At 38.6% G+C, this 25,932-nt stretch overlaps 1 protein-coding gene across 3 annotated transcripts in view; it reads right to left on the minus strand.

The window, feature by feature from the left end:
- The window catches only part of C5 (complement C5), a 91,159-nt gene that overhangs the window by 15,833 nt on the left and 49,394 nt on the right, over positions 1 to 25,932 (minus strand). For 2 of the 3 annotated variants that reach the window (XM_081067727.1, XM_081067726.1), the window contains 15 exons: positions 25,729 to 25,816; positions 24,185 to 24,258; positions 22,925 to 23,064; positions 21,621 to 21,848; positions 20,117 to 20,177; positions 15,497 to 15,586; positions 14,293 to 14,505; positions 13,758 to 13,833; positions 10,564 to 10,723; positions 8,788 to 8,883; positions 7,271 to 7,442; positions 4,682 to 4,887; positions 3,169 to 3,321; positions 1,908 to 1,970; positions 556 to 637 (listed from right to left, as the gene is read on the minus strand). In XM_081067727.1, coding sequence (XP_080923853.1) covers positions 556 to 637; positions 1,908 to 1,970; positions 3,169 to 3,321; positions 4,682 to 4,887; positions 7,271 to 7,442; positions 8,788 to 8,883; positions 10,564 to 10,723; positions 13,758 to 13,833; positions 14,293 to 14,505; positions 15,497 to 15,586; positions 20,117 to 20,177; positions 21,621 to 21,848; positions 22,925 to 23,064; positions 24,185 to 24,258; positions 25,729 to 25,816 — 1,902 coding nt within the window. Of the gene's footprint in view, positions 1 to 555; positions 638 to 1,907; positions 1,971 to 3,168; positions 3,322 to 4,681; positions 4,888 to 7,270; positions 7,443 to 8,787; positions 8,884 to 10,563; positions 10,724 to 13,757; positions 13,834 to 14,292; positions 14,506 to 15,496; positions 15,587 to 20,116; positions 20,178 to 21,620; positions 21,849 to 22,924; positions 23,065 to 24,184; positions 24,259 to 25,728; positions 25,817 to 25,932 lie in introns of those variants that run through there. The other variant, XR_013994562.1, reaches the window with a different exon arrangement.

Raw genomic sequence — 25,932 nt, forward strand, 5'->3', positions numbered from 1 at the left:
CTAGTCAGGGAGAATCAACCCACCAGAAAAGGGATGTGAAGGCTACAGGTAGAACAAAAGGGCAAGTTAATAAAAGACCAGAAGTACCGGAGACACCAAGTTGAAGATGGAGGCAGAGAAATGTGCATTTGCCAGAACCCTTGGAATACAGAAAAGGGAAGGGGTAGAAATCCAACAGGGTGAAAAGGAAATTCAGCAACCTAGAATGGAACACTGACACAAAAGTAACAGAAATTCAAGGTTCTGAAATTAGACCTTTCTGGGGCTTTACAACTAGTTACATTCTTACAAAGTAAAGCATTTAGTCAAAGCAATTTCTTGATTAATAATGGTGCATACCTTTAGCTTAGTTATTAAGTTATTTACTTGCAGTTTCCAACTATTATTAAAGAGTTACCTCTATTATAATAAATGGCAGTAATGTTTACTCTGATGTCAACTAGCTAAAGAATTTGATTAAGAAATTTTTATTTTGAGCACATTTCCCTAATCAGGGAAGCTCTCTGACATTCTTTATGCTTAGCCAAAATTACAGTGTAAATCATGCTGCTTTACCTTCCATGTCCTGGGTTTCAATTTTCAAATGAAAATGGCAAACTTCCTCAGAGGTACTGATTTTGTGAACCACAGTTGTTACCTACATTGGGGCAAGTAAATATGAAGACTTTATTTAAAATGGGAACGTGGAAATGGTATTATGGCAGTACTGCTGCTGCAAATGGGATGCTCGAAGTATCATTTTCAAAATCCAATGTAAATGGTGTACTTTAAAGACCCATTTCCCCAGTAGCTGGCCTTTCGGCAAACTCCACAACCTGAAACATAGCTGAGAAGCCCAAAGTAAGCAAAAATGACCCCTGGCCAGGCAGAATCTTGGTCCAAATCCCATGCACTTGAATCTGAGTACCTCACTCTACAGGAAAGTTCCTAAGAGTCTCGTCCTCAAACCTGTACACTCTAATTTTACACCCAGCATTACAAGGAAGTGTGTTTTTTCCCCAACCCACACACCATCGTGGATACCGCCGTGGTAAACAAGAAAGTATGGGTGTGTATGGATGGGCATGGGTGCTGCCAGAAGTAGGTACATTGAAAGCAACTAGAAATGACAGAAAAGTGGACGATCCATCCCCTGCTTGTGTCATAAACAGTCTGTGAAGGAATAAATATACTAAAGATAAGAGCATAATTAAAATCATCAATAGAATGTTAGTTTATGCTCAGGACATAGAGTTCATTTTATTTTAGCCATTTAGTTGCAAGTTTTTCTAAGCTGTTTATATATGTCCATGCAATCTATGGCTAAAATAAAATAAACCCAAAGTCCTTACATTAATACATCAATTTCCAATGATGATGGACAAATGAGATGTGACTATGTTACTAATCATAGAATGCATATGTATATATTATAAATATATATTTATATACATGCACGCATACACACACCACACTGGGGGTTCCAAAAAAATGTATACACATAACTCATATTCATCTTTTGTTATTGGCATATATTGAGTATTACAATTTTAATATAGTTTTTCCTTTCTTAAAGTGTGAATACATTTTTTGGTACCCTTTGTGTGTGTGTGTGTGTGTGTGTGTGTGTGTGTGTGATACAACCATAAAAATGATATATATATATATACATATATAATTATATATGTAATTTCCATAAATATACAGACTATATCCATACAAGGTTTGAAAATAACCATTTTCAAAAAGAATTTGTGAGGACAGTTACCAAGACAGCTAGAAAGAATTAGATAAAAGAATCCTGCTTTAGTCATAGTTACCAAAGCCCAGATTTCTGTAACTGTGGCCAAGTCACTAATTGTTTTTTGTTATGTGGTACGAGTAGACACATAAACTCCCAGTTAAGTTGCTCTCAATGAAATACTCACATGCACAGTAGCCAAGCCGCTGCTAAATCCAGTACTGACAACGAGGTCATCACTGAGAGGCACCTGGAAAGGTGGGTGGAGAAAACAGCTTTTATTATTTAATAGTTACCTCAGATGGTGGTCTACCAAGCTCTTCAGACCAAGAGCTCCTCATTAGAGCTCAGACCCTTGGCTCAAGAATGTGAATGTCTGGTGAACTCTAAATGTTCCCAGGGAAAGGTGACTCATTACCAAACTGCGAGCCACCAGCACAAATGCCTGCAGAGGCCAGGCACAAAGCAAGTATGGATATAAATGCATATACATATGTCACATGACCGTCGCAAATTTCAGAACGCATGCCCCTGGCATCATCCTATTGCCAGATCTTTGGTTTTCCAAGAGAATTTTGAAATCAGGTTTTTATTTGAAATCTCTGGATTTTTAAATGTTAGAATGTGTTTATGTCTATAGCTACATCTATATCCATATCCATTTCTCTCTCTAAATACAGAGATATATCTAGATCCATATTCATATATATACATGCTACTAGTTTGTAATTTTTATATTAAATTTTATTTCTCATGCCTATTCACTTTTCACAAACATGGATTTGTGGAGAATGTGGACAGTAAGGACTATTTCCAGTTATTTGTATATTTAAATATACCTTAAAATAATCTAAAATGTGGTAATTGTAAAAATACGTATTAAAATCCAGTAGTAGCAAAGGACATGGGGCAAGTTGCTGGGAGACCTAAAGGTTAATTCTAACTTGGCCACAGTCTGCATGTGTGACTGGGCCAGGGGAAACCACTGGCTGATTCCCAAATGTGTCTTCTTTTTCATTCTACTGTTGTACCTTTGTGCGTGCTGTTCTCTAGGTCCTGAATATTTCTCCCTTTTCTCTACCTGGCTAAATCCTCTGATTCCTCTAGATTTAACCCACCCATCTGGACACATTTGACAAACTCCTCCCACCTCTCAGCCTGGCTCAGGAGGCCCTTCCCTGTCTTTCCACGTACCTATCAAGGCTCTTATTTTTCACTGTTTAAACAGTTGTCTCCCCCACCCTCACCGCACATACACCCAGGTTCTCTGCTTTACTTTTGAATCCCCAGTGCTCAGGACATAGTAGGAACCCCTGCTTAGGACACAGCAGGCATTCATTAGATGTTTAAGTAGTGAATAGATAGATACATTTGTAAAATAAGGGGGGAACACATGATTTCAAAGGTCCCATCCAATTATAAAATATTATAAAACATCCTTCATTTACCTCTACTGGCCGCCCAAAGAAATTCTTCTCTGTTATCTTGTAATGGTAGAAGTCACCTTTATGCTTGTAAGAAAGATTGATATCCATATTCAAGCTGAGTTGTTTAATCAGGAGTGAATATTCTGTCAGGCCCTCGATGGCATTAACTGTATCCTATCAACAATAAGCAAGACACAAAAATAGGTTTAGCTTATTTACATGCTCTCTGTTTGCAAATACCTGTTCTTATGAGTGGGTGGGGCAATGTTGTCCGGAGATGAAACTCCAGTGGACTGAGTGACACTGGTTAAGGGCCTGGGTGTGGAGGTGAATTTCTCTCCCTCCCCCAAAAGGATGCTGCTTTTAGCGGGACAGGAAGGATGGTGGTTTTAGGTCCCCATTCTCCACAATCCTGAGCGTGTGACCTCAGGCAAGTCGCTTTGCAGGATGACTCCAACTCCTTGCCTGACTACTATCTCCTTCTCATCCTTAGGTTTCAGCTTAAGTATCTCCATAGTGAGGCCATAAATAAGCTCCCTCTACCGCCTATTTAAGGTTCCCCTTCTTTCCTTTAGAGCAGTCATCTTAATTGGTAATACTTTTATGTGTAGTTTCTTGTTGGCCACCCCACTTTAATGTAAGAGTCACAGGGTCAAGTAGTATACCTTTCCTGGCATCCACTACATTTAGTAGGTAGCAAGTATTTGTTGAAGGAATAAATGAATGACCTTAATTTTTCTGAACCTCATCTTTCTCATCTATAAAATCAGGAAATGTGATCACATCAGAGATGTCCAATACATGGCTACCCTGTCTGCTCGTGTCCTTGGCAGCCAAAGCTAATCAGTGGGTCACTATTTACTGCTAAGCCTTATAGTTTTACCCAAGATGAAATCCATGGGCCTCCCAGGATTAGATGATCACTGAAGTAATCCTGAAGGACACTTCTAGCTCTAAATTTTATATACATATTCACACATTCTGCCATCGTCCAAACATCCGGGGAACAGGGAAGATAATGAACATTTGAACTAAAGTTGAATATAGATGTCTATTATGCAACTATATTATACAACAAGACATAACACATACGTCTTCAAACAACGAGTTTACATTGGTAGACAGATAAACATGTAACAATCAGTATTTCTTTCAGTTTTTATTTACTCTGGGGAGAGAAATATTAGTACCTTTGTCTACGTGGCAGCCATTGTTTATTACATACAATGTAATCATACTCACTGATAACCTTACTAACCCTTCATGGTCATTAAGAATCATAAAGGAAGTGCTGGACTTAGAGTCTGGAGAACAGAGTTTTGATTTTGGCTCGGCCACTAACACCCTGAATGAACGTCCCAGGGCTGTTCTGCTCCTCTGTATAAGAAGGGTGTCAGTGCAGACAACCTCTAAGAGAACTTTGGTTTTAGTTATTGATTCCTATCTAAGGCATGCCAGAATTAGTGTGAAATGTGTGGTAAGAGAGGCAGCAAAAATGTTTTCAGGAGGATCAAACAAGACAAAGAAACATTACCTGGGTTGAATAAAAGCCACCTCCATACCTCTGCTCTTCAGATAGCCATTTGATGATTGGGTTCACGTAATTTATGTCTTTCACGTTCAGACTGGTGAGTAAAGCATAGGCAGTGGTTTCCACCATATGTGCCGTACCAGTGCTAGGTGTAGGTCTATCTTGTTGGTGAAGGTCATCTTTCCAGAAACGGTAAGTGGGTATACTATCTGAACATCAACAAATCACACTGATCAATACGATTAAAAATGTGAATTTGACATAGCAATTTTAGTACGTTTGTAGTTTATCCCAGCAGAGGCCTTCTGATTCTAGAAGTCTTTTACTCTTTTGTAAGAACTTCTTCAAGGTGATCAATACAAAACAAGATTCCTTAATACAGTGTTATTTGTCTCTATTTAAAAGGGTCCACGTGGAAAGTCCACATCTTTTGGTTGCAGAGGATGGTTCTGAGATGCAATTTCAAATGGGGAAGGGGGTCCCCCCACAACAACAAACAATTCTCAGGTATCTGCAGGGTGTCTGAGAATTCAACTCAATTTTGACACTATCTATTGGGAGATAGCTTCAGATTCCACAGGTTAAGGGCTCAGTCCTATGAGACTATCCTTCCCACCCCACCCCCACTTCAGATGTCAGTTCCAAACCCAGGTTGTTACCTGTACTTCCAACCAACTGGTTATAAATCAGAGGTTCCAAAGACCCCTTCCTCAGGTTTGATTGATTTTTTTAAAAAAAGATTTTATTGGGAAAGGGGAACAGGACTTTATTGGGGAACAGTGTGTACCTCCAGGACTTTTTTCGAGGTCAAGTTACATTACATTATCATGATTGATTAAATCATTGGCCATTGGTGATTGATTCAACCTCCAGCTCCTCTCTCCTTCCCACAGTTGGTGGTGGGGGTGGTACTCTAATCACATGGGTGGTTTCCCTGGCAACCAGCCCTCATCCTTAGGTGGCCTAAGGGCTTTGAAAAAGTCACCTCATTAACAAAAGACACCTTTATGCTCTCAACACTTAGGAAATTCCAAAGGTTTGAGGAGCTATGAGTCAGGAACCATAGACAAAGACCAAATACATATGAGAAATATATTTGATCATCTGAATACACATGTACATATTTATATAAGTACTTAATATATATTTATTAAAATACAATTTTTCTTATAAACCACAATATCACACTACATGTATGTACTAAGGAGAAGCATTATAGTAAAGTAGAAAGTATAATAAACTGGGAATTAGTACATTCAGCTTTTAGTCTCTACTACTGACAACATCACTTGAATAAGATCCTTTAGTTCTGTGAGACTCAGTTTCCTAATCCCTAAAGTATTGATAATCCTTTCTTCTTTGCAGTGAAATGCAAGTGAGATACTAAACGTAAACATTTTTATAAACCAGAAAGCATCATACACCTATAAAAGGCTTATTATTATTGTTGACACTATAAGATACATTGGAGTTTTTTCCTTGACAACAATAAATCTACATCCTGGAAATTATAAAATCACACCCAAAGTCTTAGTTCAGTCTTTTATTATCTGCTCCCAATTTAAAGCACTAATGACAATTTCATATATGCAACACTTTTCATAAATTAGTTTCTCAATTATATTTGTTTGTTATTGCTCTAGTAATTTAAACCTGTCACCTCAAATCCTTTTTCAAACAAATTATTTTAAAAATACAGTGGAGCATATTTGGAAATCATTTTTGAGGATATGAAAATTTTTGATGTCTGTTTAAAATTCAGGATTCCATTATTTGTATGACTTTGGACAAGATATTTTCCCTCCCTTTCAGAAACTCAGATTTGCTGTAGTTAGAATAAAGCTTTGGTTTTTAAAGATACTTCCAGCTCAAACATTCTTTGAATTATCTCCTAGCACTTAAATTCTGTAATTTTACTATCTATATCTTATAATACTAAGGAGTATTGTAAGTACAAGTATAATATTTGTGTTAGTACAGTATAATATAAGTGGTTTTGAGATATATGTTAAGATTCCATCATTTTTAAGTGATTACTAAAAGAAGTCAAATTTTGTAAACGGTGATAAATCTCATGTAAGATTTATTAAACTTTTAGAAAACCTCAGCCAAGAGAGGGCTCAGAAGTACCCAACCATGCCTGTGCTGGTATAGGCACACTGGCCAATAAGCACTGTTACTCTCTGTCTAATTCTTTACTCTCGATCTATAGGAAGCAGCATGTTGATTCTTCAAAATGAAATTTAGACCTTTATAGCCAGCCTGGTACAATATGAACCAAGTTGGTGCACTCTTCGGCTCACAGTCCTCCAATGCCTTCCCTTCTCACTCGAAGTGGAAGTTCAAGTTCTAGGGTTGCCACGGGCCCCTACAGCACCTTAATGTGAATGAGATACACAGGCAGCCCATGCTCTGGGTGGAAACATACCCAAACCACGGTGCATAGCCGGGTAAGGAGAGCACAGCTGGATTTCCTTGAAGGCAGGGATTGTGTCTTAACTCAACTTTGCATGTCATCACCCACTTTGCAGAATTAGCAGACTCTATATGCTTAGTAAACACTTGTTGAAGAATGTATGGAACCAGCTATACCTTTGACCGAAGCTTTCCTCTTCAGGGCTGAGACGATGGAACGAAACTGTCGGTGAGTTTTATCTCCCAGAGAAAGAGCATAAGCAGCAATGGCCAGCGTAAAGGTGCTCTGGGCCGAGAGAGTATTTTCAAGCAGAAAGGTGTCAGCTTTAGCTAGAGCTGTGCTGATTTTCTGGAAACAAGGACAGAAGATACCTAAGTTTCTTTGTCAAGCATCAACTTATTGACTAATGTGAACTACCCCCAAGTGGCACAGTCCTAGGGTAGGCAAGATAAAGGGTGGAAAGAAAAATGACCTAATGGAAACGGATGGTGTCTTGCTGAAGCAGCTTCTACCAGCTCTGCTGGGAGAAGCAGCAGAGCATAATCTCAGAAGCGAAAATGAGATTGTTCAAATTGGGTCAAGCTTTTTTTGCCCCTGAATTTTCACCTCCTTCTAAAGGTTTTCCGTTTCGTTTCTGCTTGCCATGTCAGACCTAGCCTCCAGGAAGAAGCACTGAGCATAGACACAGCTTTCGTAATTCCCCCTCAGCAGAGCTGAGACACATTCACATTTTCAAAAGGAATTTTACTAAATAAAACCATAACTAGCAGAAAAATAATCAAGCTGCCAAAGTACTTTTTGATCCTAAGGATTCCTGGAAAAAACAGTCTCTATGACTTTGTCCCTGAGACAACTAAAATAGTTATTTTGGACAAGTGGTTAGAAGAAAGCATGGTGCAATGCTGCTGACATCTCACCTGTTGCCTTCTTTTCCTAGCTCCATCTACATCTTACTCATGTACCACCAAGTGCCAAGTGGTCCTTTCGGCGTCTGGGAACTCATCCTCATTGATTATTTTGTCTTGTTAAGTAGAAATAACAATCCTCTTAAACGAAAAATATTATTTTGTTTTGTGGTTCAAGTCCTACAAATCCCCTTCTGTATTAGACATGGAAGGACATGTCTAATTTACTTCTGATTTGTAGGCAGGAGTGTTTAACCTAAGCTCAGGGACCTGTCTCTTTTCAGATCAGAGTACCATTTCTGTTACCTCTTGGAATCTTTTATGTTGATTCACTCAGGTGAAACCTCTTCTTTCTCCCCTCAGCTTCCAAGCAAATGAAACAGCACAGCCCAAAGAAGCAAACATGCTACTGTATATCTTCAGTACTTACATGATATAGAGTGCCTCAACTATAGATAAGAGTCATATATGTATTGTAAGATTTGACAAAGATAAAAGAAGGAAGCTGGGATGCTGGGTAATTCTCTCATCACTGTCAGAAGTTATCAGTTCTAGTCCCACCTCTATAATTCAGTAGCCTATGAAAGTAAACAATTAAATTCACCTGTTCTACAGGCCTCAGTTTTCTCAACTGTCAATGAGTGGGTTGGATTAGGTAATCTCTAATATCTATATAATTCTGAAATCCTTTGATTTTGGAGTTACAGTTATTTCCACCCTGCACCCCCACCCCAGTATATGGTACAGAAATAGATGGTGGGTATTGGAGAAAGAAAACTCTTACTGACCAGCAGGGGGCATATATCAAAAGCCTTTCTGATTCCAATCACAGTGAAGGCTGTAAGATATAAGGCGGTCTCTTGGGCTTCAGTAGACAAGGTACCCTAAAAATAAACAAGGTGTATAAGTGAGAGTGAAGTGGTATCTTTAAAACAAAATGACCTGGTTCTAATCTTCATTTTGAGCTTAATATCTCTCTCTCCCTTCGTGCATTCCAGATGGACTGCTTGCTGTTTTTCAGTAAGCTCTGGGTCATTCTGACTTCAGGCCTTCACGATCTCTTTTCTCCTCACCTCCCCAACCTGAAGCTCCACTTCACACCTCTTCACCACATTCAAATTCTCCCCTTCCTTCAAGACCCTGTTAAAATGCCCAAATCACTATTCTGCCACTATTCTCCCATATTTTTTCCTCTTGGGGCAGTGATGTTCCAATGCAATGCTTATAAGACTTTCCATGAAGCGACCTCTCCAGTTTAATTTCACGCCACTCACCTCCAGCTGGCTCTCTTGGTCCTCGCTCTTTCAATGAACTACCCTCTCCCTCCAAAAATGCCAGGCATGCTATTGGTTTTACTTGGAACACTCTTCCTCTCTCCTACCTAGCTCCTAGGAGCCAGGTCCACTCATTTTTTCCAACTCTCTCAATCTAAGTTAAATCCCCTGCTTTCAATGAAACTACATATATTTTCCTTTTCTTAACATGCACCACACACTTGAAATTACCTGCTCAATGTCTGACTTCTCTGCTAGAGCATAAGCTCTGGGGCCTCGGCACCACACCTGTTTTGTTCACTGTTATGTCCGTACCATATAGCACTTAGTACACACTCAATTAATATTTATTGAACAAATGAATGAATATATACACTTATATCTTGATTGGAGTTGCTGGTATTTTTACCCCACTTTCCCTGTCAGTGTGTGTGTCCTCTGTGGCAGGGAAACTGTTACATCCTGCCCACTCTCCCTCCCCCGTGCTGCCCCAAATGAGCCCTGCATGTACTAGGTGCTCAGTGAATGGTTTTTGAATGAATGTAGACACATGGATGGATGGGGGGACATCTTAAGAAAAAAACTGCTGTAGTATTTTACTCTTCCAATAGAACATAAATGATGTCAGTTGTCCCCATTTCTTGTGGCAGTCCTAATCTGCTCTTGGTCCAAAAGAGGACTTATTAGCCAGGGAGCCACCTGTGCCTGATGTGAAAAGGATTGGCTTGAGGCAGGCAAAACAACAACAACAACAATAAAACTGTTGAATCTTTAAAAAGCATTCCAAGGAGTAGAACACATTGCAGCAATATCTTGGCACGATACCGAAATTACTTTGTAACTTACGCCTATAAGTACATTCTAATCACAAACGACTCTTGGTTGCACTTTGCAGTAAACTGATCCCAATCCCTCTTGCTAACCTCTTTCATGACCACACTTTGCAGTCTTGACCTGTAAGATGGCTCTCAACTTGAGGTACAGATTCCATACCAAGGGCATGTGGGCAGGTCAGTGCATTTTCCCTGTTCTGAGATCTCCAGCACTGGCTCCCTGTGGACCATCAATGCCTGTTACACAAGATGTCTAGATATCACTATCTGACCTACACTGGATGGGCTCAAGAGCATTCAAGAAGACCTTTCAAATCCTTTGCCTGTATCCAAGAGGAGTTTCCTGCAGGATTACATTCCCCGCCCCCCTCTCTTTTTCGTCTTCCTAAAATAGGATGAGAATGAAACTCAACTTGTAAATAGAATTATTGTTAATCTGTATGTTTGGTCTCCTTACCCGCAGTTTTAGTGGTTGATAGTGGGAATTTTCCTTGAAAGATCCATTTTCTAGTTGACAATGCTCAATCAGCCACATTAAAGCATTACAAATTGAATCTTGGCTCTGAGGTACATATCTATGTATTTGTCCCATTACTCGTAAAGCAAAAGCTGTAAACCTTTAAAACAAAAATCAAATAAATCAACATTTAGACATGGAATCCCTTTTGGCTTTCAGTTTGCAGTGTGTTTTAGTTTATACAGTGGTTATTCTTTGCGAGAAAACAACATTTTAAAACATGTGAATCCAAAGTAAGTTGTCATCATTTTACGAGAGAAAGGAAGATTTTAGGAAGAGCCCCAAAACCGTGGAGCCAGCAAAGGCGAGCTGTACACCTGCGAAGGCAGCATCGGGAGCCTGCACACAAGCTAAAAACTGGTGCCTGATGATGAAAAGAAAAATTCGCTCTCTAAAGTTAAAGACAATAGCGGTGAAACAAGTAGTTTTGAGTCAAGGCACTGACCCCTGAACAAAATCATAAAATTCTGGATGGGAAAGTCTGTACACGCCGTCTAAGCTACACCCTGCGTCTGCGGCCTGCACCTCCCCCAACTTCCGGGAGTCCATCCGCTTCCCTTCAAGCCATGCTGCTGATGCACATCTCACCAGCTCACAAGGAAGCTTGAATTCTCAGAACTACTGGCCAAAAAGCCCATTTCAAGCCCTACTCACACCTCTCATGGCCCCCACATGCCTCTGCACGGGTCACTGCTCTCCTAGTTCCCGCTCTTCCTCCCTCACCCCTGCAGCCCTACAGCTGTTCAGTCTTCAGCTCCTCAGAGGCCTTTGCAATTCAGACCACTTGACTCCCTCTCTCACCTCCAAATTTTGTTTTCATTTTCCTTTTTTAAATGAATGATATATTCTTCTTTGTACTTTTTGTATCTTTCCTGTATTTCTAAAAAAAAAGATTTATTTTTTGGAAGTACTCAGGTACTGGCTGTTTTCTTCTATGTATCTATTTCTCTCAAGGAACGTGCGGAGTTGGATCTAGGACAGTACACAAGTGTTTCTCTGTTTCTGGGTGAACACCACCCACTCAGTCTTGAGCAGAACTTTTGAGACACTCTAGGTGTTTACTGAGAGGCTGTTGCATCTTCTCGTGGGGATTTCTGTTCCCCAGGGATTTTGTTCCCAGCGCCTGCTCTGGTGGTTTCCAGGGTGGATTAACATCCACCCCCTGCATCCTGGTTGTTACCTTCTTGTTGGCACACTCCGGGGATCTACGTGCTTTTTACAATGTGCCCTCCACACATGGTTAGGTTAGACCCACTTCTAAGGTACAATTTGTGAGACTTGCTGACTGGACATAAGCCAAAAGGATAGAGAGGATTCAGACTTGGTCAGTGGGCTCAAAGTACAGAGGATTGTTGTATGGTGATTAAGGGAACAGAAAAACAAAACAATGAATTTGGCATGGATTGTGACCAGAAATGTGGCTCTGGAGCTTAAGAAAGAAGTTGGCCTTGAAACATCAATCATTGGCAGAGAAGTAATGAAGTCACGGGCCAGGAAAGGTGAGATTGCACAAGGAGAGATTACAGGAAATAAGAGGGTCAAGGAGGAAATCATGTGGACTCAATAGTTAAAGGACATAATCTAAATGTCACTTATTTTAGATTGTAAACTCCTTAAAAGTGTTCCATATAATAGAACCTAAAAAGCACATGGCACACTGTGTTTTTATTAAGTATCTTGTCAAAGCATGACAGTAATTTTTGAAAATGGATTGCCAGATGGATTTAATTAATTTAGATTGTCCCACAAATCATCAGAATTAATGGAAGTTATGCTTCACTGAATAAGTACTTATTTAGCACATACTATATGCTAGGTATGTTCCCCATACCAGGTATACTTAGAACTGGATACATAGAGCTTACATTCTAGTGGCCAGACAGACAATAAGAGAGGTAAGTAAGAATCTTAGCGATACATTCTAAGGAGGAAAAGGAAAGTTGAGGAGAAGGATATAAAGTGTTGAGATGGGAATGGGGTATGATTTTAGATTGAATGATTAGCAAAGGCCTCACTGAGAAGGTGACTTTTTTTTTTTTTTAAAGATTTTATTGGGGAAGGGGAACGGGAACAGGACTTTATTGGGGAACAATGTGTACTTCCAGGACTTTTTTCCAAGTCAAGTTGTTGTCCTTTCAATCTTAGTTGTGGAGGGTGCCATTCAGCTTCAAGTTGTTGTCCTTTCAGTCTTAGTTGCGGAGGGCGCAGCTCAGCTCCAGGTCCAGTTGCCGTTGCTAGTTGCAGGGGGCGCAGCCCACCATCCCTTTTGGGAGTTGAACTGGCAACCTTGTGGTTGAGAGGACACACTCCAACCAGCTGAGCCATCCAGGAGCTCAGTGGCAGCTCAGCTCAAGGTGCCGTGTTCAATCTTAGTTGCAGGGGGCACAGTCCACCATCCCTTGTGGGACTCGAGGAATTGAACTGGCAACCTTGTGGTTGAGAGCCCACTGGCCCATGTGGGAATCGAACCGGCAGCCTTCGGAGTTATGAGCACGGAGCTCTAACCGCCTGAGCCACTGGGCCGGCCCCGAGAAGGTGACTTTTGGTAAGAACCTGAAGGAGGTAAGGGAGCCAGACATGCTGATACTAGGGGGGAACATTCCAGACAGAGGGAACAGTCAATGCAAAGGTCCTGAGGTGGAAGCATGGCTGGCGGTCTGAAAAACGGCAAGGAGGCCAGTGGGGCTTGAGTGGAATGAAACAGAGTAGAAGAGAACGCAGTTGGAGAGGTGAGATGGGGCTAGACCATGGTTTTGAATGTCATGACCTAACTTACGTTTTCACAGGGTCATTGCAGATGTTATGTCGAGTATAGACTGAAGAGGGAGCAAGGGCTGAAGCTGAAAGACCAAAGGAGGCTAGTGCAATAATTCAGGTGAGAGATGAGAGTGGCTTGGACCAGGACGGTGCAGCGGAGTTGGCGAGAAGCAGTCAAATTCAGGATATATTGTGAAAGTGCAGCCAAAAGTATTTGCTGAATTTGACGGGGCTTATGAGAGAAAGAGGGCAGTGAAGGACGACCAGGCTTTTAGCCTGAGCAACTAGACAAATGAAGTTTCCATTAAGGCTGTTATTCTTTAGTTAATGAATCAACTGCTACGTATATAAAGTGCAAGTCAAAACCTTGTACTTACCAAGTGTTTGCAGGCCCGCCTTTCCACATGCTGTAGGAATTGTCGGCATTTCTGTAGGACATGATGCTCACCATCCCTAAGAGGCACCAGAAAAAGAACACAGCTTCACTGACCTTCATTTCTACTCCAAGAGTGCCCCTGGGACTGGTAAACTTCCTTCGGTGTTGGGCAGCACGCATATGCTCTGTGGCCAACATTGAACTTCTCAAAGGAAGTACACGAATCATTTGAATTGGGAATTATCAAGTAGAACATTCTGGGCTCATTCAAGAAGGAAGGAAGGAAGTGCTCTGGATTCGGAATGCAGGTGTCTTGTCTCTCATCCAGGCATTTTGGTAAGTGAAGCCAAAATACAACAGCAAATGGTATTTATTTACATAGTAGAGTCCATGTCATGATTTTTGTCGTTGTTGCTGAAATGCTTTTGCAATTAAGCTTTTGTATAATTGATAACAACTTAAACATTAGCTTAATTAAACCATTAGTTTAAAAACACAAGATTTTTATGTATAATGTGTGAAATAGATTTGTTTACCTTCTTTTAATTTTTTCTCCAGGTACTGCTTTTTACTTAAAGAGTCAGGATAAAAAATGTTCCAATTATGTCCTGCTTCCAGGTAATGATAAACATAGAACACTGGGATAACGCTCATCAATTCCGCCTCTGCGTTGCCCTTGGGGAGGTGGGTAAGGATATCGATGCCTTCCTTAGTCAGAACTGCAGATATGACTTCACCCATGAGCAGTCCTGAAACACACACACACACAAAATTCAAAGTAGACACAATCAATTTCTACCAACTTTTAAGTAACAGTATACTTTAAATAGAGATAAGAGCAACCTCCCTATTGTTTCCTTTTTATTGGGATAGTTGAATTACTTCTCAGAACTGGGAAATTGAAAAAAAAAGATCTGGTTAGGAAGATGGATTAAAAGAAACACCAAAAGCCGATTTAAAAACACCACTGTAATATGGTAGTAAAATGGTATAATAGGGTGGGCAGATTACTGCATAGAGGACAGGAAAATTAGTTGCCATCCAACTAATTGTAGACATTGTAAACCCTATTAATCAGTTGCTTCCACAAAGCAGAGTCTGAACTGTGCGATCCTGGGCAAACCACTTTCTTACATACGCAACCACAGGGTTGCACTTGATTAAAAAGGTCCTTTCCAATACTACCATTCTGTAATGCCAAGATTTTATCTGAAATAAAATGTAGTCAGAACCTTCTATTATTCGGATGATATATCATTGAATTGTAAAGGCTCGAGACCAGGGAAAACCCACAAAAGACACCACTTTTGCAAATATATTGGAGGAGAAAGAGAATCCCTCTGGGACTAGTACTTTAGCAGAGCAATGCTTCTCTCTTGGGGCCATATGCAGTTCATAAAGCATTCTCTGCAGCACGACTGGCCACTAAGATCATAGGAAGTTCTTAAGTCTAGAACCAGCTGCATCCCCATTGTAGAGAAGTCTTTGAGTCAACGACAGCCCCACCCTCCATCATGGAGAATGAATCTCCATTTAAATCAGGCCAGTGGAAGAAGACAGTTGGAAAAGTGGTCAGGGAATTAAAGATGTGATGAGGGGTAGGGTACTCCCAGAGGTGAATTTGTATAAATTTGTAAAACTGAGTAGAGAAAAGGAGAAATAGAATAATCATGAGGATATTTGATTTTTGTTTGAAGCACAAAATGAAACGAGAAATGAAAATGGCATTTGTTAATTTACCTTTTACACTCACAATCCTTTTGACTTTTGTTTTGGGGACCAAATCTAATGGCACCCTGTATGGAAATTCCTTTTGTCTGCTAATGGCACCTGAAGTTTAAAAAAAAAAATTAGATTTACACAGAATTCTCGAGAGGAAGACTACTTGCAGATTATCTACGATATACCTATCTCCAAGGAATTTAAAAAAAGAAGACTTTTTTTTATAAAAAACAATATTAAAATTTTAGAAGGAAGTTAAAAATAATCAAGGATTTTTATGAAACTGTAGGTTTATATAATCTTTTTAAAGATAGCATTAAATTTGACTACAAGCTTCCTGGTCATTACAAGACAGGAAATAAATAGGTTACAAAAAGCTTATTCACCAGTGAAAGGAATCATGCTGTTTGACCAAAGAGAGAGAACTGTTTTTGGAACTGAAATAAAAAAAATAACTAACATGTAATACCTTAGTCAAGGAAATGTGAAGATCGGCTCCACTGGGAAGCATGCCTTGGAATTCTTTCTACATTCTCTCAGTCTTAGATACTTTTTCTCTATACACAAGAACAGTTTTAGCATACCTGTATCAGAGCACCTTTTCTGTTGTAACCATTGGTTTATTTCATAAAAATGATAGTACTTACCATTCTACTGATAAAATAGCAAGGACTCTGCTAAGCTCTTTAAATGCAACCGTTACATTGGATCCTCACAATAACTCTGTATGCTAGGTCTATTATTATTGTTACTTTTTATTTTATAACTGAGGAAACTGAGGCTAAGAAAGCAAATTGCTCAAAATCACAGAGCTGCTATAGATGCAGCTGCAATCTGAACTCAGGCAGTTTTCCTGCAGAGCCCATAGGAGTAACCACAGAGACTCTACCTTTCATTGCCCTGCTAGGAAAACTCTGTGAGGGCAGGGACCATCTCTTATTGGAGGCAGTAATCCCAGCACTTAACACAGTCCTTGGCACATGACAGGGGCTTAAAAGAAAAAGTGAATTTGCAATTTAATGGACAAGCCACGTGGCTTTGCAGAAGAAACAGGAACTTTCCTCAGGTAACTTCTTTCTTCATTAACCTTTAATAAATGCTGAGGATGTAATATTAAAACTCAGTGGAGCCATGTAAGAGGTTTGCAGTATGGTTGAAAGAGTATGGAGTTCAGAAAGAGCTTATTCTGTACGTGACACTGAGCGAGACACAACCTTTCTGAGCCTTGGTTTGCTCATCAGTTAAATAGAGGTAATAAAATTTTCCTCAAAGAGTTTTTGTGAGGGTAAAAATAATATAGAAAGAATCTGGCAAACAGATTCTATGCTCTATATACGAGTATGGTACTTAATGACAGTAGGTTGTTTGAAATTATCTTCATTTGATCCTCCATCATTTTTCCATCAATACCCGCCTTTGACTATTTCAGTTCTCATTATCCACTCTGCTACTAGATGGAAAAGATACAGAAGAGAGAGCTAAAACTAAGAGAAGTCAGTTTTACTCCTTGTCAGAGATCATGATAAAAGACCCATCAAGAATCACGTACAAAAGTAGGTGTCAGAGAGATTAAAACATTTAAAAGTTAAATCTGCAAAACCAACAGGATAAAATAAACAGCAAATACAGCAATATCTTTGCGACCTAAGGGTGTGGAAAGACTTCTTAAAGATTACCCCCAAAATAGTATATAACGATAAAATGAAATTTGAATGAATTTGACTATATCAGAATAAATGATACCTGTTAAAAATGTACTAGGTCTCATTGTTGCATAAAGAAGTACACCAGAGGCAAAATTAATAAGAAACAGACAAGAACCCAAATGGAAAAATAGAAAAAAGTGCAAAAGATAGGAATAGGCAATTTATAGATGAGAAACCCAAATGGCCAACACTCATATGAAGAAATGTTTAAAATCACTAGTAGTCAGAAGAATCAAATTAGAACAATAATAAAATACACTTTCTAGCTCACAAAAATGGCACATTTTTGAGAGGTGAGTATTACCAAGTGTTGATGAGGATGTAGCGAGGTAAAAACCCTCACGTAGTGCTGGTGAAAGTGTGAGCAGCCATTATGAAGAGCATAATGCAGCCATTATGAAGAGCAGTCTGACAGAAGCACATGGCATTGAATATATGTATACCCTTTTGGCTCAGCAGTCCCACTCCTGGATACACAGTTCAGATAAATGCTCACACAGATTCACAAAGAGAGATGCGTAGGATATTCACTGCAGCATTGTTTACGGTAAGAGATGGTTAAGTAAAATTGTGGTGGAATATACTTTGAAATACTATGTAAGAAGCAGTGAATTAAATGTACATATAGCAATAGAGACCTTTCTTTAAAACAGAGTATTGAATTTTAAAAACTTAAGAAATAGAACAGGATGTATAGCACAGAACCTTTTATATCTTAAAAAGACATGCACACAGAAACCAACATTACGTCTCTCAAAGACATATGTAGAGCAAGTATATTTGAGTGGGTGTATTTGGAGGAAGGAAAATGGGAACAGGAGGCAGGAATGAAAGGAGGAAATAAAACATGAAAGGGGGCCTGCCTAGTCCAATGATGATGGAGTGCCAGGTAGTGAGGGAGGTGAGTTGCTGAACTCTGCATCTGTGATACAAAGAGTTAGGGGAAAAGAACTTGTCAGGGAGAGGAAGCAACTAATGGCTCTGGGTTTACTTGTTTTTAAGTTGATGTCACACAATTTTCATTACTATTGCTTTACAATTTGTTCAATAACTCATTCTCCCTCAGATATTTTTTCAGATTTCACATAATATTATTGTCCATTTACTTTTCCAGATACATCTTAGCTTTAAGAAAAAACAAACAAACAAAAACAAAACAAAAAACACTTGTCTGCCTGGGGGCAGACAGGTGAATCAGTTGGTTGCAGCATGAGCTCTGGGCAACAGGGTTCCTGGTTCAATTCCCACATGGGCCAGCAAGATGCTCCCTCTGCAACTAGAATGAAGACAACGAGCTGCTGCTGAGCTGCTGCTGAGCTCCCTGGCAGCAAGATGGCTCAGCTGGTTGGAGCGCGTCCTCTCAACCACAAGGTTGCTGGTTCGACTCCCGCAAGGGATGGTGGGTTGTGCCCCCTGCAACTAAGACTGAACAACAGGCAACTGGACCTAGAGCTGAGCTGCTCCCTCCACAACTAAGACTGAAAGGACAACAACTTAACTTGGAGCTGATGGGTCCTGAGAAAAACACACTGTTCCCCAATAAAGTCCTGTTCTCCTTCCTCAATAAAATCTTTAGAAAAAAAACACAAACGCTGAACTTTACAAAGTATCACCCTGGTATAGCAATTCCAACATATAAGTATTGGAAGTATTTAATAAATTCTCTGAACTAGACAGAATTGATTGCTATCTTTATCCTACTTAGCATTCTAGAAAGTAACAAAGAGACCTGAATCTAAGTTGTCTAAAATGGTAGGGGGAAAAGTCACATGACTTTTGTGATGTGACTTTTGGAAATGGAAAGAGCCATAGATTTTTTTTTAATCAAGATTTTTGATGGAGAGATCTATCTCCAGATTAAAGATCATTCATTCCCATCTTGTGGCCCTGATGGTCACACCTAAGATGGGTAAGACAGGGCTGTTTTGGAAAGCTGTTTGCAATAATGTCAGTATGAGGCACAAGGGTGAAAAGGAGGCGAGGCCAAAGGACGCTATGGCTCTAAGGCATGATGTAATCGCATGAGGCCCAAAGCCTCAGAACTTGTGTTAACTCTTCCCACAAATCCCCACAGCTGGGAGGAAGTCTGTGTGAAGACCAAATTAGAGAAAAACACTAGCGTATGGATATATGTACATAGAATGGATTTTTTTCTTCTGTTACTTTGTTGAAGTCGTCCTTGTTCAGTTTATGATACTCAGCTAATTTAAAATGTTAAGGTCTTAATTCTTTGCTTTCTCAGAGAAAATGGCACTTTGAGTATAGAGGAGTTGATTTGTAGGTAAATCTTTTTTATCCCCATTGCTATATCACTGAAAGAAAAGAAAAACAATTCAATGCAACAATAAGGTAAAATTTAACCATTTAACAAGAACTACGGAAGTCTTTTTTGTTGAAAAAAATTGCTAACTGAGCACATTCTATATTTCACAAACAGATAATGTATTTACGTCCTGATTAAGTGCTCAGATGTTTGCAAAATTCTAACTTTGAGAAGATTCAGAATATCTCAGTTGAAGGAAAAGCAGGGAAGGAGGAACAATGAAGAAAAGTTGACAAAGCAATTAATCAACATTATTGTGTTTTCAAATAAAGCATGTTAAGTAAGTATGTAAACTTTTTCTTTTGTGTTCTTTTGAATGATGGTTCAATGAAAATGTTATAATTATTATTGTGATGGACAGAAAATGATTAATATATAAGGGAAGTCATGCAAGTATTACTACTTCAATGCTTTGCATTTAAAACTAGTGGAATTATTTTTCTTTGTTTTAAACCCATCCAGATCATAGTACAACACATACTATCAAGAATGGCAATGAACTGGATATTTCTGGTTATTAACATTTTGAAAAATAGTGTTTCAGGTTACAATATATACTAATTTCTAGAGCAAAAGATGACATATAAAATACAAAATTATTTTACCTACCATAAATACCCTTTGGGTCCAGAGTAATACCAGCATGACTTTCCTTTTTGACACCTTCTGGCTAAAATAAAGGCAGAAAACATTCAGTTAAGAACATAATTAAACCTATAGGACTTGAATTCTTGGATCAACTTAACCACTTTCCCAAGTAAAAAACACTCTTTTTTTTGAGAAGGCAAAGTATGTTTAAATATTTATGTATACACGTAGGAATAAGATTTTCTGGCTATCTGCATAACAATCAGATCAAACAATTAAATAGAAGTTATTATAAACCACGCAATTGCTTTGTATATATTAGCTCATTTAATGTCAAAAATATTCTATGAAGTAGGTGCTATTATTACTCCCATTTGACAGGTGAGGAAACTGACATACAGAGAGATCAAGAAACTTATCCAGGAGACCACTTCATGGACAGTGTAGATGCCTGACTACTGTGCTGTAAACCTGAAGCTGAAACTGAATAATGTTGAATGTCAACTATATATAATGATGGGATGTGGAGTACAGCATAGGGAATAGAGTCAATGGAACTGTAACAGCTGTGTACGATGTGAGAGGGGTAGTAGATTGGGGCGAGGGGTTATCACTTTGTGAGGGGTGTAACTGTCTAACTAGTACATTGTTTTGTACACCTGAAATTAATTAAAAAAAAAAAAACTTATCCAACGGCTGCTATCCAATACTGCTAGGAAGTGGTGGAGCCAAGATTCAAACCCGGGCAACCTGGGTGTGTCACCACCACGCAAGGACGCACAGAGCAAGCCAAAATAAGTGAATAAATGTTCACTGAAGTGAATTTCATGGTTGAAAAGAGAACTCAGAGAATGAAGACCTAGGAAGACCCAGCTCTGTAATTAACTAGCTGTGTGACTCTTGGTAAGAATCTTATCTTAATCTTAATAAGGTAATATAAAGACACTCAACAGACTGTTTGGACAAATAGTACTTAATAAATGACAGCTTTCTTCCTTTTTTGGCCTATTTACTCATAAAACAGAAATTTTTCTAGACTGTAAATTCTAAACTATAAATACATGGGCTATGTCTTATTTATTGTTGTATCTCTGGTGCCTAGTATAATGTCTGGCACATAGATTTCAAGAACACACTTTCTAAATGTATTGGGGGAGAAACAACCTGTAAGGCTATATACCAAATTGTTAAAATCAGATTATCTCTGGGTGTGGAGATTATCGGTGACTTTAATTTTGTTCTCTGTGATTTTTCAGTATTCTATATTTCCTACAATAAGCAAGTATTGTTCTGTTTAAATTTTTAAATTATAATTTCAGACTTAAAGAAAAGTTACAAGAATAGTACAAAAAAGATCTGAGATAGCCTCCACCCACATTTCCCCAAATGTTAACATTTTGTTACATTTACATCAGCATTCTCTCTGTCTCTTTCTGAATCACTTCAGCATAAGTTGCTGATCGTTTTTTTTTTCAGAATGCAAAAAGTGATTTTAAAAGAACCACAGAAAACATGTTTTTCTTACCACCACTTGTAATGTTTTTACTAAGATTTCTTTTCCCAGCGAAGTGTCCAGTGAAAAGTTGATGTTGTGGACTCCAATCTCCAAGGGAAGCACGGTAAAGGTGACCAGCTGACTGGAGGAGCCCTCTACTCTCTGGGACACACATCTGGAGGCCTTTCTTCCCTGATGGTCAGTGACTAGGCTTCCCGACAAACAGATTCCATCCACAGGAAACATTTTAACACAGAACTGAAATATCACCAGTGAACAATTATATCAAAACACTTCATGATAAGGAAAGTATGCTCTGACTGTGTTCATCTGGACACACTCTCCCCTGATCCTTTTGAAGTGTTAACTAATTCCTTAGATTCTAAGGCAGAGAAGGAAGCTCATTTCAGATTTTCTAAAATACACACACACACACACACACACACACACACACACACACACACACTGCTGTGGAGTTTAGCAATGTGAAGGATGTCTAGAAAGCTTAACACTGCTCAGAAATGTCTTACCTTAGTTACACTGTTACCTACTAAATCAGGTGTGAAACCACTGAAATCCTTTGTTCATGTTGTTTCGATAGCATTTGTTATGTTACACTGTCTCTTTGTATTTTAGACAGTGGGAGCCCTAGGCTTAGGCACTATGTGTATCTTATTTGTCTTTGTGTCTGTTAGCTCATCTTTGGTATTCAACAAATGGTTTTATGAAAAACTGAAAACTCCATCTCTTAAGGTCCTGCCCAATATGTCCCCAACTTAATTTTCCAATCCTACCTCCTAACTTCCCACTTGTACCCCACTTTACACCAAGACTCTGGTTCCAGAAAGACCTAGGTTCAAATCTTGACTCTGCCTCTTACTGTGTGACAAGAGCAGGTTGCAAGCAAGATCTCTTTCATTCTCCATTTCCCCATCTTTGCAGTGGAAATAATAATAGTAGCTACCAATTTCTGAGTCAAACAGTGAACATTGTTCATCTCCCCTCCCAAATCTAGTGAGCTATAGAGAACTGTACCCAAAAGAATAAATCCATAATATTCAGAAAAAAAATCACTCAGGAAAACAAGAAAGAATGTCAACATTCAACAAATAATTTTGAGGAATTCCTCAAAAATGCAAGGTTTCTCTTCTCTCTTTGGAAACACAAACAACCCTGGGTGGGACAGGAATTAAAGAAGCCTTTTGGGTCATATTAGTTTACATTGTAGAACTGAGCTGAGTTTTTATTTTTTTGTATGTGTGATAATTCCATTAATAGAATTCTCAGGATGTTAGAGAATTCTTCTTTTTTCCATTTATTTAATATCTACTTACCATCAGCCCAGATGTCCTATAGTTGTAAACAGTTCCTTTCAATTGGATCTGCTCCCCTCGTACAACAGAATATGGTATATTCATTTCCAGGAAGACATCTTTGAACACTTTTGCCTTGACAGTATCAGAAACACATATACCTTCAGCCCAAAGTGAAAGCAAAATAGAAACATGTTAGGGAATTCCCATAATACTTTATTAGTACTAAAATGTCTCGTATTTGCTTTGCTTTAAGAAAAAAATAGATCATGTTTTCCTCATCACCCCATGTCCTTGAATTTTCTACTCATCAATCTTTATTTCAATAATTATTGGTATTAACAGAAAAACTTCATTTGTCCAACAAACACTGAATTTTATTTAGGTCATGAGTTTTTCAACTAAAGCACCAATTCACTTTTTATATATTCACCATTGACTCCATTTAATGGGTATAACATTTTGATTGTAGAAACCAAGATTTTGTAAAAACAAAAAGTAGCAAACAAATAAATAAAAACAATCCTAAAGTTATTTATAAAGTATCTATACTAAATCACCACACAGGGGCATCAGTCCAGGAGAGAAGTCACACATTTATTTCTAACTCTACTCAAGAAAGAGAAGGGCGGCCGGATGGCTCAGATGGTTAGAGCAAGAGCTCTGAACAACAGGGTTGCTGGTTCAATTCCCACATGGGCCAGAGAGCTGCATCCTCCACAACTAGATTGAAGACAACGAGCTGCCGCTGAGCTGCTGGAGGGGCAGCCGATGGCTCAGCTGGTTAGAGCGTGAGCTCTCAAAAACAAGGTTGCCTGTTCAATTCTCATCATGGGATGGTGGGCTGCAACTAAAGATTGAAAACGACAACTGGACTTGGAGCTGAGCTGCGCCCTCCACAACTAGATTGAAGGACAACGACTTGGAGCTGATGGGCCTTGGAAAAATGCGCTGTTCCCGAATATTCCCCAATAAAAAAATAAATAAATAAACTGTTTTAAAAGGCAAAGCAAAACCTTAAAAAAAAAAAAGAAAAAGGAAAAAGAAGAAAATGGGGACTTGACATCAGCATTTATAAAAAGATCATTGATAGAAGAGCAAAGGAAGAAATCCATATGGTCAAAGATGTGGGCATATCTAAGTCTTTTCATAATACATTAAAAAGAATGTTTTTTAAAACGTCCCCACTTAAGTCCTAGGTAAACTAAATAGATGATAATAAAAAACTTCATTTCGGTAATCAAATCATTCCTTAAATGAATATAACTTAAAATTGCTTACCACTGTTTGAAATGCCAACACCTTGAATTTCCCAGGTTGTTAGAGAATCAGGTAGAACAAGCTGCAACTGGTTTCTGAAAATTAAAATGTTGATATTCAAATACAGTGAAACATTGATTAACTCAACTGGACAGCATTCATTAACAGGGTTTTTGCTTCATATTACTTTAGAAGAAAGAAAAAAAATCACAACAAAACGAAATCAAATCAGGTATTAAGGAAAAATCAAGCAAGAAAAATATATTCAGTAACTTTCTTACTTGTTTAATGCTTTTAGATATTTCACTTGTATGGTGAGAACTGAAATTCAGAAGGATGACCTTGAAACATTGCAAATTCAAAACATAAAACTAAGAAAAATTATGTTAATTGCGTAGTATGTTCAAAAATAGGGAAGCAAAGTAATGCATGTTAACACTGCTCATAACAAAACAGACATAACTAAAAATATCTGATTAAGATTAAGCTTATATATTTATTTATTTCATTCAACAAACAGCAATTGTCCACCAACTTTGTGTCAGACATAGCACTAAGCATTGAGTAGATAGCACTTATAAGATGTTTGTAAGTGCTCTCAAGCAGTTTACAGTTTAATGGAAAAAATAGTTAAGTAAATATATTGCAATGCACTGTAATAACTGTACCAATAAAGCATTAAAAAATATTCAGAGGCAATGTACATTGATTCAACACATTTATTTTAGTGTCTCTATAAGCCACTCTATACCAAGTCCTAGATATAAAACAATAATGTGAATTAAGTCCTTGCCCTGGAGGTGTTTACATTTTATTGTGGAAAATGGGCAGGTAAATAGGCCATTATAATAAATACTGTGACACATGGAACAAGGTTAATTGGGAGGAGTAATTTATCCAATCACTGGTAGGGTGGGGGACAGTGATGAGAGGCACACCGAGGAAATACTTAGCCAAGAGACAATGTCAGCTGAAATGACAACACTATGGAGGAAGAATTAGAGGGGACAAGGGTAGAGACTAGAGGACCTGTTAGAAGACTGATACAAGGCTCGGGACTCAGTGCCTTGACTGCTCCTTGGAAAGTCAGTGCTTTGAGCCCCACGAGGAAGTGATGCTCGGGGACGTGGCACTATTTATCACTGTTTTCAGTGGTTAGTGCAGAGTAGGCATGCCATAAAAAATGTGTTGAATAAAGGACTTTAACAAAAATAAAAAAGAACCTTTCTTCTTAACATTTGTTTTATAGTACAGATATTTCAGAATGAAAACGGCTGCTTAATACAGTATGTAGCACACAGTTGTGCTCAGTAAATGCTTACTAAAGTGAAATAAGATTAAATGGAATAGAATTCTTCTACCACAAGAATTAATTCTGCCCTGGAACTAATTACTAGAGCAAAGCACTAATAAAAAAAAAAAATGAAGCAAAAAAAATCTTGGCCAAATGATAGTATCATCTTAACTCTTGGATAAACTATTGGGAAATGGGCAGTCTCCAGATTTGGGGCCATAATATTTGTATTTTCTCACATTTTCAGAGGCATGTCAAAGAAATATAATACCTTCTGGAGACATGATGAACTTCCCATAACCAGCTTTCTGGAAAATAGCTCCTTATTTCTGGTTTGGTATCTGGTAGGGTCTGTAAATCTGGAGAAAAAAGTATATTAGATTATGGAGGAACAACATAAATTCTACTTAGAGCCAAATTTTAAAATATGGACATTAACCTATAACAAGCATTTTCTGAAAGGTCAATGAAACAT

Source organism: Rhinolophus hipposideros, assembly GCF_964194185.1.
Source record: "Rhinolophus hipposideros genome assembly, chromosome: 11".
Classification (NCBI taxonomy): domain Eukaryota; kingdom Metazoa; phylum Chordata; class Mammalia; order Chiroptera; family Rhinolophidae; genus Rhinolophus; species Rhinolophus hipposideros.